The sequence below is a fragment of the Pelobates fuscus genome, chromosome 7, assembly GCF_036172605.1.
Source record: "Pelobates fuscus isolate aPelFus1 chromosome 7, aPelFus1.pri, whole genome shotgun sequence".
In the NCBI taxonomy this organism is placed as follows: domain Eukaryota; kingdom Metazoa; phylum Chordata; class Amphibia; order Anura; family Pelobatidae; genus Pelobates; species Pelobates fuscus.
Window position 1 is genome coordinate 11,970,509 of NC_086323.1, and position 14,019 is coordinate 11,984,527.

The 14,019-nt window shown below is 50.5% G+C and overlaps 1 protein-coding gene across 1 annotated transcript in view; it reads right to left on the minus strand.

Annotated features, from left to right (window-relative positions):
• Positions 1 to 5,906, minus strand: part of LOC134568521 (uncharacterized) — a 35,881-nt gene extending 29,975 nt beyond the window's left edge. The window contains exon 1 of the mRNA XM_063427153.1: positions 5,598 to 5,906. Within this exon, the coding sequence (XP_063283223.1) occupies positions 5,598 to 5,646 (49 nt within the window). The 5' untranslated portion in view covers positions 5,647 to 5,906. The remainder of the gene's footprint in view (positions 1 to 5,597) is intronic.
• Positions 5,907 to 14,019: the final 8,113 nt, after the last annotated feature.

A 14,019-nucleotide genomic window follows, 5' to 3' on the forward strand; every position in this document is an offset into this window, starting at 1 on the left:
ACACACACACTATACACCGTTATATATACTATGTATACACACACACACTATACACCGTTATATATACTATGTATACACACACACACTATACACCGTTATATATACTATGTATACACACACACACTATACACCGTTATATATACTATGTATACACACACACACTATACACCGTTATATATACTATGTATACACACACACACTATACACCGTTATATATACTATGTATACACACACACACTATACACCGTTATATATACTATGTATACACACACACACTATACACCGTTATATATACTATGTATACACACACACACTATACACCGTTATATATACTATGTATACACACACACACTATACACCGTTATATATACTATGTATACACACACACACTATACACCGTTATATATACTATGTATACACACACACACACACTATACACCGTTATATATACTATGTATACACACACACACACACTATACACCGTTATATATACTATGTATACACACACACACACACTATACACCGTTATATATACTATGTATACACACACACACACTATACACCGTTATATATACTATGTATACACACACACACACTATACACCGTTATATATACTATGTATACACACACACACACACTATACACCGTTATATATACTATGTATACACACACACACACACACTATACACCGTTATATATACTATGTATACACACACACACACACTATACACCGTTATATATACTATGTATACACACACACACACACACTATACACCGTTATATATACTATGTATACACACACACACACTATACACCGTTATATATACTATGTATACACACACTATACACCGTTATATATACTATGTATACACACACACACTATACACCGTTATATATACTATGTATACACACACACACTATACACCGTTATATATACTATGTATACACACACACACTATACACCGTTATATATACTATGTATACACACACACACACTATACACCGTTATATATACTATGTATACACACACACACTATACACCGTTATATATACTATGTATACACACACACACACTATACACCGTTATATATACTATGTATACACACACACTATACACCGTTATATATACTATGTATACACACACACACACTATACACCGTTATATATACTATGTATACACACACACACACTATACACCGTTATATATACTATGTATACACACACACTATACACCGTTATATATACTATGTATACACACACACTATACACCGTTATATATACTATGTATACACACACACTATACACCGTTATATATACTATGTATACACACACACTATACACCGTTATATATACTATGTATACACACACACTATACACCGTTATATATACTATGTATACACACACACTATACACCGTTATATATACTATGTATACACACACACTATACACCGTTATATATACTATGTATACACACACACTATACACCGTTATATATACTATGTATACACACACACACTATACACCGTTATATATACTATGTATACACACACACACTATACACCGTTATATATACTATGTATACACACACACACTATACACCGTTATATATACTATGTATACACACACACACTATACACCGTTATATATACTATGTATACACACACACACTATACACCGTTATATATACTATGTATACACACACACACTATACACCGTTATATATACTATGTATACACACACACACTATACACCGTTATATATACTATGTATACACACACACACTATACACCGTTATATATACTATGTATACACACACACACTATACACCGTTATATATACTATGTATACACACACACACTATACACCGTTATATATACTATGTATACACACACACACTATACACCGTTATATATACTATGTATACACACACACTATACACCGTTATATATACTATGTATACACACACACTATACACCGTTATATATACTATGTATACACACACACTATACTCCGTTATATATACTATGTATACACACACACACACTATACACCGTTATATATACTATGTATACACACACACACACTATACACCGTTATATATACTATGTATACACACACACACACTATACACCGTTATATATACTATGTATACACACACACACTATACACCGTTATATATACTATGTATACACACACACTATACACCGTTATTTTTATTTATTATTGCCATTTATATAGCGCCAACAGATTCCGTAGCGCTTATGTGTATATACTATGTATACACACACACTATACACCGTTATATATACACTATGTATACACACTATACACCGTTATATGCAGGGTGGTGGCTGTGGGGATGATGGGAGTTGCAGTCCCTATGATGGCTGTGGGGATGATGGAAGTTGCAGTCCTTACCTGGGGACAGGGTGTGGGGATGATGGGAGTTGCAGTCTGTAGTCTCCCTGGGGATGCTGTGAGTTGCAGTCCTTACCTGGGGGCAGGGTGTGGGGATGATGGGAGTTGCAGTCCTTATCTGGGGGCGTCATGTGGGGATGATGGGAGTTGCAGTCAGTAGTCTCCCTGGGGATGCTGGGAGTTGCAGTCCTTACCTGGGGGCAGGGTGTGGGGATGCTGGGAGTTGCAGTCCCTGTGATGGCTGTGGGGATGATGGGAGTTGCAGTCCTTACCTGGGGGCGTGGTGTGGGGATGATGGGAGTTGCAGTCCCTGTGAAGGCTGTGGGGATGATGGGAGTTGCAGTTCTTACCTGGGGGCAGGGTGTGGGGATGATGGGAGTTGCAGTCCCTGTGAAGGCTGTGGGGATGATGGGAGTTGCGGTCCTTACCTGGGGGCAGGGTGTGGGGATGATGGGAGATGCAGTCCCTGTGATTGCTGTGGGGATGATGGGAGTTGCAGTCCTTACCTGAGGGCAGGGTGCGGGGATGATGGGAGTTGCAGTCCTTACCTGGGGGGCAGGGTGTGGGGATGATGGGAGTTGCAGTCCTTACCTGGGGGGGCAGGGTGTGGGGATGATGGGAGTTGCAGTCCTTATGGGGGGGGGCAGGCTGTGGGGATGATGGGAGTTGCAGTCCCTGTGATGGCTGTGGGGATGATGGGAGTTGCAGTCCCTGTGATGGCTGTAGGGATGATGGGAGTTGCAGTCCTTACCTGGGGGCAGGGTGTGGGGATGATGGGAGATGCAGTCCCTGTGATGGCTGTGGGGATGATGGGCGTTGCAGTCCTTACCTAGGGGCAGGGTGTGGGGATGATGGGAGATGCAGTCCCTGTGATGGCTGTGGGGATGATGGGAGTTGCAGTCCTTACCTGGGGGCAGGGTGTGGGGATGATGGGAGATGCAGTCCCTGTGATGGCCGTGGGGATGATGGGCGTTGCAGTCCTTACCTGGGGGCAGGGTGTGGGGATGATGGGAGTTGCAGTCCCAGGGATGGCTGTGGGGATGATGGGAGTTGCAGTCCTTACCTGGGGGCAGGGTGTGGGGATGATGGGAGACGCAGTCCCTGTGATGGCTGTGGGGATGATGGGAGTTGCAGTCCTTACCTGGGGGCAGGGTGTGGGGATGATGGGAGTTGCGGTCCTTACCTGGGTGCAGGGTGTGGGGATGATGGAAGATGCAGTCCCTGTGATGGCTGTGGGGATGATGGGAGTTGCAGTCCTTACCTGGGGGCAGGGTGTGGGGATGATGGGAGTTGCAGTCCTTACCTGGGGGGCAGGGTGTGGGGATGATGGGAGTTGCAGTCCTTACCTGGGGGGCAGGGTGTGGGGATGATGGGAGTTACAGTCCTTACCTGGGGGCAGGGTGTGGGGATGATGGGAGATGCAGTCCCTGTGATTGCTGTGGGGATGATGGGAGTTGCAGTCCTTACCTGGGGGCAGGGTGTGGGGATGATGGGAGTTGCAGTCCTTACCTGGGGGGGCAGGGTGTGGTGATGATGGGAGTTGCAGTCCTTACCTGGGGGGGCAGGGTGTGGGGATGATGGGAGTTGCAGTCCTTACCTGGGGGCAGGGTGTGGGGATGATGGGAGTTGCAGTCCTTACCTGGGGGCAGGGTGTGGGGATGATGGGAGATGCAGTCCCTGTGATGGCTGTGGGGATGATGGGAGTTGCAGTCCTTACCTGGGGGCAGGGTGTGGGGATGATGGGAGTTGCAGTCCTTACCTGGGGGCAGGGTGTGGGGATGATGGGAGTTGCAGTCCTTACCTGGGGGCAGGGTGTGGGGATGATGGGAGTTGCAGTCCTTACCTGGGGGCAGGGTGTGGGGATGATGGGAGTTGCAGTCCTTACTTGGGGGCAGGGTGTGGGGATGATGGGAGTTGCAGTCCTTACCTGGGGGCAGGGTGTGGGGATGATGGGAGTTACAGTCCTTACCTGGGGGCAGGGTGTGGGGATGATGGGAGATGCAGTCCCTGTGATGGCTGTGGGGATGATGGGAGTTGCAGTCTTTACCTGGGGGCAGGGTGTGGGGATGATGGGAGTTGCAGTCCTTACCTGGGGGCAGGGTGTGGGGATGATGGGAGTTGCAGTCCTTACCTGGGGGCCGGGTGTGGGGATGATGGGAGTTACAGTCCATACCTGGGGGCAGGGTGTGGGGATGATGGGAGTTACAGTCCTTACCTGGGGGCAGGGTGTGGGGATGATGGGAGATGCAGTCCCTGTGATGGCTGTGGGGATGATGGGAGTTGCAGTCCTTACCTGGGGGCAGGGTGTGGGGATGATGGGAGTTGCAGTCCTTACCTGGGGGGGCAGGGTGTGGTGATGATGGGAGTTGCAGTCCTTACCTGGGGGGGGGCAGGGTGTGGGGATGATGGGAGTTGCAGTCCTTACCTGGGGGCAGGGTGTGGGGATGATGGGAGTTGCAGTCCTTACCTGGGGGCAGGGTGTGGGGATGATGGGAGTTGCAGTCCTTACCTGGGGCAGGGTGTGGGGATGATGGGAGTTGCAGTCCTTACCTGGGGGGCAGGTTATGGGGATGATGGGAGTTACAGTCCTTACCTGGGGGGCAGGGTGTGGGGATGATGGGAGATGCAGTCCCTGTGATGGCTGTGGGGATGATGGGAGTTGCAGTCCTTACCTGGGGGCAGGGTGTGGGGATGATGGGAGTTGCAGTCCTTACCTGGGGGCAGGGTGTGGGGATGATGGGAGTTGCAGTCCTTACCTGGGGGGCAGGGTGTGGGGATGATGGGAGTTGCAGTCCTTACCTGGGGGCAGGGTGTGGGGATGATGGGAGTTGCAGTCCTTACCTGGGGGCAGGGTGTGGGGATGATGGGAGTTGCAGTCCTTACCTGGGGGCAGGGTGTGGGGATGATGGGAGTTGCAGTCCTTACCTGGGGGGGGCAGGGTGTGGGGATGGTGGGAGTTGCAGTCCTTACCTGGGGGCAGGGTGTGGGGATGATGGGAGTTGCAGTCCTTACCTGGGGGCAGGGTGTGGGGATGATGGGAGTTGCAGTCCTTACCTGGGGCAGGGTGTGGGGATGATGGGAGTTGCAGTCCTTACCTGGGGGCAGGGTGTGGGGATGATGGGAGTTGCAGTCCTTACCTGGGGGCAGGGTGTGGGGATGATGGGAGTTGCAGTCCTTACCTGGGGGCAGGGCTCCCACTAGGAGGCTGAGGAGGAGGAGGATTCCCATTGTGGCTGCAGCCGGGCGATGCCACGTGTGTCACTGGGGGGGGTGGGGGGCTGACGTCACGGCTGTTACTGAGATATGACGTCACGCCGCCTTCTCTCCTGATTGGTTCTTTAATCAGATCTGGATCCAATCTGACGTCACGGTATGACGTCACCTGCGGGTACGTGACGTCACTGCCCTCCTCCTGCGTGACGTCACTCCTGCCCCGCCGGCTGCTCTGATGTTATAGTCTCCCAGCCCGAGACCGGACTCAGAGCCAGCCAGCGGCCACGCCCACCGCCGCGCTCATTGGACAGCACGGACCGTGACCACGCCCCCTATACCACGCCCTTCATCCTGATTGGTGGATTTATTGTAAGGAGGGAATACAGGCACCTGGGGGGGCATGAACTAAACTGGGGATTATAGAAACTCTATAATATTATTATTATTATTATTATTATTATCACTATCAATATTATTACTATCTATATTATTATTATTATTATTATTATTATTATTATCAATATCACTATCAATATTATTTCTATCTATATTATTATTATCATATTACTATTATTAATTATTATTATTATCAATATTATTACTATCTATATTATTATATATTATTATTATCATATTACTATTATTTTTTTTGTCAATCTTTCTTTTATTATGGCATATGCGTTATGGGATACAGAAATAGAGAAGGGAGGTACGTAGGGATAACATATGTGAGTGTTAACAAGAAGGTTCACATTACACTCCCAAGAAAACCTGCCATATTTTTCTATTTTTTTAAACATGAATAATCACAGCGTTTCAGGTTAGGTTAAGCGTCACAGAGTAAAACATCATTAACTAAGGGAAAAGAGTGACGTTTAGTAGATATCATTATAACACACGTTAATGCTAACAAGCTGGTTTGTGTTTCACACTTAGGAAGGACTGCGATCATTACTTATTAAAACATGAAGAGACATAGTGTTACTGACAATACGGGGAAACTAGTAGCGTACAATGATGCATTCGATTAAGTATAAGAGGTTTATAAGCTATTCAGCATCACAGTGTTCCTAAGCTATGCATGGTATTACAGGCTTTGAACATACATTCATAGGCGTGCGCAGCCTATTGCATTAGGGTGTGCACCCTAAAGCACAAACACACGCCGCATGTATATATATATATATATATATATTGTAACGGAATGCAGTATATTAGTCCACGATATCCGTTGGTATCTTCAGGAAATCCACAGTCAGAGTAGAAAGCAAGGCAATATCCCCAATCCTCCCAATAACCGGACGAAACACAGTTTGGGAGTCAACTAACTCGGTTTATTCACAAGCAGCGTATTTATGCAGTTCCCCATGCAAGGGGTTTCCATACAGATATTCCAGGGGATTTCTCCCAACATGCATTGTGACTTTCCCAACAGGCATCGCTGCACGAGAAGGATACTCATCCCAGATGAACCGCTCCCCCTCTAGCCCTGCTTGGTCTGTTTGTGCCCGGTCCCTATATACTTGGAGGGTGGGATCGGTCTGGACTTCGGTCGCAAAAGTCGTCGGGGTATCCCAGGACATGGGGGTCAGTTGGGGAACAGGGTCTCTTACCTGAGCCTCAGAGTGTATCGGTGTAGCCGTGGTGCGAGCCTGTTGTCGGGTGGTTACAGGGTGTGCCTCCTGGTACGGAGCCTGGGGAATAAAAGCGGAAGTCATTTGGCCCAAGTCATTCCCCAGCACAACATCTGCAGGTAAATTCTGCATCAGCCCCACTTCCACAGTTCCCTCTCCCACACCCCAATCCAAATGAACCTCGGCAGTGGGTAGCCGGTATACTGCTCCCCCTGCCACCCGTACTGCCACTGAGCCGCCAGTGTGGGTTGCGCCTGGTACCAAATGTGGTGCAACCAAAGTTAGAGTGGCTCCTGAATCCCGGAGCCCTTGTACCTCCTTCCCCTCCAGGGTTACTAGCTGACGGTGATGTTGTCGGTTGTCGGTGGCCCGGACCGACATTACCTCATGCAGCACCCCTAGAGGCTCCTCAATTTGAGCACTCAGCAATTCTTGGGTGGCGGGGGCTACCTGGTAATGGTGCGCAGCAGCCCTGGGTGCCAAATTTTGTCGCACTTGATTCCAAGCTTGCCGGCTCCTGTTTTGGGTGCACTCTCGAGAAATGTGCCCCCACTGTTTGCAGGTGTGACACTGAATGTTAGCCCGGCCGTTGTATCGGGAGGGGGGTGGTGGAGTATTCAGTGCTGGCCGGTGCAGGGGTACGGTGGGGCTGGTAGGGGTAAAATTATTGGGTGTCCCTGTAATCCGAGGGAGAGTCTTATTTTGGGCACCGTGATGCCTCCTGGCATCAAAATGCTGATCCGCCAATTTAGCGGCTTCGGGTAGGGTGAGTGGTTTACGGTCCCTCACCCATTCTTGTGCTTCCGGGGACAAACCATTAAAAAACTGTTCCAGCAGCATTAACTGCCTCAACTCCTCCATGTTTGTAGCGTTGCTGGCCTGTATCCAGCCTAGTGAGGCTTGGTCCAGCTTGTGCGCCCATTCTGCATGTGAATCTTTCTCAGGCTTGCGCAAGCCCCGGAATTTCCGCCGGTACGCCTCTGGGGTAATAGCATACCTCTCTAAGATCGCCCTCTTTACCTTAGGGTAATCTTTGCTGTCCTCTCGGGGTACAGCACGGTAGGCTTCAGCTGCCCTACCCGATAATTTGCCTGCCAGCAGCGGCACCCATGTGGCGGGTTCCAAATCGTGCAAATCGCACAGCCGCTCAAAGTCCTGCAAATACCCATCGATTTCGTCCTTTTCTTCACAAAACGCTTTAAATGCGTGATGTGGGACTTTGGGCTTTACCTGTCCGTAGGTGGAGGCAGTAACAGACTCTGCCCTAGGCGGTGTTGCTGGTGTGCTGGTTGCCATCAGATAATCCTGTACATCCGATATCATCACGGTCATTATTTCCAGCGGTAGTGGTTGTGGTAGGAACGCCAACCTGGTCCGTAGCTCTTTTTGGAATGGGGTCTCTTCCATGGCTGGTGGGGGTGTAGCGCTGCGGGCTTGGTCTCCCTCCATCAGTTCTGCGATCAGCACAGCCTTAGATTTGTTGCTGGCTATCTTACCCCTGGCTTCCAATAGTTCTTTTAAAGTCTGTCGTTTCAGTATGGTATAATCAATCTCCATACGAATTGCCCTTGCTTTCCTTGTTCGGTAGTTCCAGTTTACACGAACGCTGCTTTTCGGCTGTAAGGTTCGGATCCCGTCGCTTGCCACCAATTGTAACGGAATGCAGTATATTAGTCCACGATATCCGTTGGTATCTTCAGGAAATCCACAGTCAGAGTAGAAAGCAAGGCAATATCCCCAATCCTCCCAATAACCGGACGAAACACAGTTTGGGAGTCAACTAACTCGGTTTATTCACAAGCAGCGTATTTATGCAGTTCCCCATGCAAGGGGTTTCCATACAGATATTCCAGGGGATTTCTCCCAACATGCATTGTGACTTTCCCAACAGGCATCGCTGCACGAGAAGGATACTCATCCCAGATGAACCGCTCCCCCTCTAGCCCTGCTTGGTCTGTTTGTGCCCGGTCCCTATATACTTGGAGGGTGGGATCGGTCTGGACTTCGGTCGCAAAAGTCGTCGGGGTATCCCAGGACATGGGGGTCAGTTGGGGAACAGGGTCTCTTACCTGAGCCTCAGAGTGTATCGGTGTAGCCGTGGTGCGAGCCTGTTGTCGGGTGGTTACAGGGTGTGCCTCCTGGTACGGAGCCTGGGGAATAAAAGCGGAAGTCATTTGGCCCAAGTCATTCCCCAGCACAACATCTGCAGGTAAATTCTGCATCAGCCCCACTTCCACAGTTCCCTCTCCCACACCCCAATCCAAATGAACCTCGGCAGTGGGTAGCCGGTATACTGCTCCCCCTGCCACCCGTACTGCCACTGAGCCGCCAGTGTGGGTTGCGCCTGGTACCAAATGTGGTGCAACCAAAGTTAGAGTGGCTCCTGAATCCCGGAGCCCTTGTACCTCCTTCCCCTCCAGGGTTACTAGCTGACGGTGATGTTGTCGGTTGTCGGTGGCCCGGACCGACATTACCTCATGCAGCACCCCTAGAGGCTCCTCAATTTGAGCACTCAGCAATTCTTGGGTGGCGGGGGCTACCTGGTAATGGTGCGCAGCAGCCCTGGGTGCCAAATTTTGTCGCACTTGATTCCAAGCTTGCCGGCTCCTGTTTTGGGTGCACTCTCGAGAAATGTGCCCCCACTGTTTGCAGGTGTGACACTGAATGTTAGCCCGGCCGTTGTATCGGGAGGGGGGTGGTGGAGTATTCAGTGCTGGCCGGTGCAGGGGTACGGTGGGGCTGGTAGGGGTAAAATTATTGGGTGTCCCTGTAATCCGAGGGAGAGTCTTATTTTGGGCACCGTGATGCCTCCTGGCATCAAAATGCTGATCCGCCAATTTAGCGGCTTCGGGTAGGGTGAGTGGTTTACGGTCCCTCACCCATTCTTGTGCTTCCGGGGACAAACCATTAAAAAACTGTTCCAGCAGCATTAACTGCCTCAACTCCTCCATGTTTGTAGCGTTGCTGGCCTGTATCCAGCCTAGTGAGGCTTGGTCCAGCTTGTGCGCCCATTCTGCATGTGAATCTTTCTCAGGCTTGCGCAAGCCCCGGAATTTCCGCCGGTACGCCTCTGGGGTAATAGCATACCTCTCTAAGATCGCCCTCTTTACCTTAGGGTAATCTTTGCTGTCCTCTCGGGGTACAGCACGGTAGGCTTCAGCTGCCCTACCCGATAATTTGCCTGCCAGCAGCGGCACCCATGTGGCGGGTTCCAAATCGTGCAAATCGCACAGCCGCTCAAAGTCCTGCAAATACCCATCGATTTCGTCCTTTTCTTCACAAAACGCTTTAAATGCGTGATGTGGGACTTTGGGCTTTACCTGTCCGTAGGTGGAGGCAGTAACAGACTCTGCCCTAGGCGGTGTTGCTGGTGTGCTGGTTGCCATCAGATAATCCTGTACATCCGATATCATCACGGTCATTATTTCCAGCGGTAGTGGTTGTGGTAGGAACGCCAACCTGGTCCGTAGCTCTTTTTGGAATGGGGTCTCTTCCATGGCTGGTGGGGGTGTAGCGCTGCGGGCTTGGTCTCCCTCCATCAGTTCTGCGATCAGCACAGCCTTAGATTTGTTGCTGGCTATCTTACCCCTGGCTTCCAATAGTTCTTTTAAAGTCTGTCGTTTCAGTATGGTATAATCAATCTCCATACGAATTGCCCTTGCTTTCCTTGTTCGGTAGTTCCAGTTTACACGAACGCTGCTTTTCGGCTGTAAGGTTCGGATCCCGTCGCTTGCCACCAATTGTAACGGAATGCAGTATATTAGTCCACGATATCCGTTGGTATCTTCAGGAAATCCACAGTCAGAGTAGAAAGCAAGGCAATATCCCCAATCCTCCCAATAACCGGACGAAACACAGTTTGGGAGTCAACTAACTCGGTTTATTCACAAGCAGCGTATTTATGCAGTTCCCCATGCAAGGGGTTTCCATACAGATATTCCAGGGGATTTCTCCCAACATGCATTGTGACTTTCCCAACAGGCATCGCTGCACGAGAAGGATACTCCCACTAAAATGGACGATTAAGTGGATTATCCCCTCGTGCAGCAAAACCGACAATTGACATTAAAATACATAATTCCCGTAATATTCGGTACTTTAGAATAACCGAACGTTCGGTAGATAGCTGGGGTTGGGGCGCACACTTTGTGAGAATACCGCTCCGATCCCAGCTGAATTGACCGAACGCCGCACATAATACATTTAAACATCAAGGTGAGTTTAAAAGTACCGAATAAGTACGGGACACATAATGTACCGAACGCGGTATTCCCGAACGCTCTGGAAGTCCAGCGGTGTTCGGATCACTGAGTAGCCGTTTTCAGTTCCAGGCTCTCGACGACCGAACACCGCTGCAGAGACAAAGGATCTTCTGTCTAGAGCTCCCCGGGTCCTCTCCTGCCTCCCTCCATGCTGCTGTGGGCTGGTGAGGTAGATCTTTGATCTCCCCGCCGGCCCATGGAGGCTAAGAGCAGAGCCGGCACTCAGATAGCGCCAACTCTGCATGAGCCGACAGGGGAGATCCGGAGATCTCCCCTGCCGGCAAGGGTCAAGCCTTGGGGACTAAAGTGTGGGATCTCTCCCAAGATTCCCACCCCCCCCCAAAAAAAAATATACACTTGTGTGTGTGTGTATATATATATATATATATATATATATATATATATATATACACGCGTGCACACACATACACTCACACACACATACTCAGACACACACACACATACATTCACAGGCACACACATACATTCACAGACACACATACACACACACTTACAGACACATAAACTCAGACACACACACATACATTCACAGACACAAACACATACATTCACAGACACACACACACTTACAGATGCACACATATACACACACTTACAGACACATACACATTCACAGACACACAGACACACACACTTACAGGCACACAGACACACACACTTACAGACACATACACATTCACAGACACACATACACACACTTACAGGCACACAGACACACACACTTACAGACACATACACTCACAGACACACATACACAAACACTCTTACAGACACTCACACATACATACATTCACAGACACTCACACACATTGACAAATTATTTTTTTTAATTAAAAATTGTCCACCCAGCCTCCCTACCTGGAGAGCTGGCGTGGACTTGTCCCTGGGGTCCAGTGGGTCGGGCGTCTCTCTCCATACAAGAAGCGGCGAGGGAGCTGTGTGCTGTCTGCTATAGCTGGGAGCCGGAATATGACGTCATATTCCGGCTCCCGTTATCAGCAAACGGCGCGCGGCGAGAGGGAGCAGAGAACACACAGCTCCCTCGCCGCTTGTTGTATGGAGAGAGACGCCCGACCGGGGGGGGGGGGGTGTCCATCACCTCTTGCTCCCCCCCCCATGACAGGGGGAGGAGGAGGGGGGCATTTGGGGGCGGCAGAGTACCTGCAGGAACAGCGTTCCTGCAGGACTCACAGGCGTGCCGCGGGGATTAGGGTGTGCCCAGGCACACCCGGCACACCCCGTGCGCACGCCTATGCATACATTTCCAGTACATATATAAGGTTACGGTTCGATACAAGCAGAAAACCAAGTGTATGGGGGATAACCCCCTTTAAATGCTAGGGTCAGGCTAGAGACACTCTGCAGAGGCCAGACAACTGCCCTTATGAGATCTGCCCAGGGCACAGAGTGCATACCGGGCTATAGCGTGTCTAAAGAGAGGGGAAAAGCCAAGGTGTGGATATGGTACAGTGTGAGTCCAGGAGTAATGTGACAAGGTCACTAAGTCCGAGTCTATGTCCGCCCGGGTGTTAGGCAGTACTCAGCTGTGGTGGAGCTTGTCTCTCCCGCCGGCAGATCGTGTAAGGTGGTGAGAGGTCTCGTGTGCCGGCCTGGTGTTCAGGTCTCTGTTTCATCCAATACCTGAGGTAGGAAGCGTGGCGGTCGAGGCGTGGGTGGTCTGGATTGAGCAGGGTCGTCGCGAGGGAGGAGGGACCTCTCCCCAGCTCCAAGCTTCTTGGTGGGTCGGCTTCGGTGTGCCACAGGCTTGGGAACGCAATTGGGCCGGGCCTTTCCCTAAACGGGCGCTGCAGATAGCCCCGGTGTTTCGCCGCCAACAGTGGCGGGCTGGCTTCAGGCGAGGTGGCAGAAGCTTTAAAGGGTGCCCCTTAGTGACCCACAGCTTGGGTGGGCAAGTAGCGGTATCAGTATGCTCCGTCGGGATGTAAGGCTGTTGCTGGGGGGCGCACAAAGGCAGTCGGGGTGAGTAAGTGCCCGCTGTCATCAGTGTCCCCTGCTGCCGCTTGTGCCGAGGGGGTATACGGAGCGGGGGTAGCCCCGGGGCCAGCCCTCGTTGAGGTTTGGGGTGACTCACCCGTGACCGGGAGTTGTAGAGTCGGGCCTCGCGTCGGGTTCCCCGCCTCCGTCTTCCCGCCTTCTCCGTCCCCCTCCGGGTCTGTGTCAGTATTGTGGGCTTCAGAGTGGGGTTCCTTGGAATAGGTGTCGATGGGGTCCCCTCCTGGGCTCCCCCTCTGCTGTCTAATTTGGCCCAGAAGTCCGCCAGAAGTCGGTCTATCCTCTCCGATAACGGCAAGAGGTGGGGTTCAGGCGCTAGGGCCCTCGTGGCTTCCGCCATTTTGGGTGTCGATGGCCCGGCGGCTTCTGCGCCCTGGTTTCTCTGCTGTAAGCTGCTTGTTGTTGCGATTGCCGGGATGACCCCCACTGGCAGGGGGGGGGGAGAAGGTGCTTTAAAT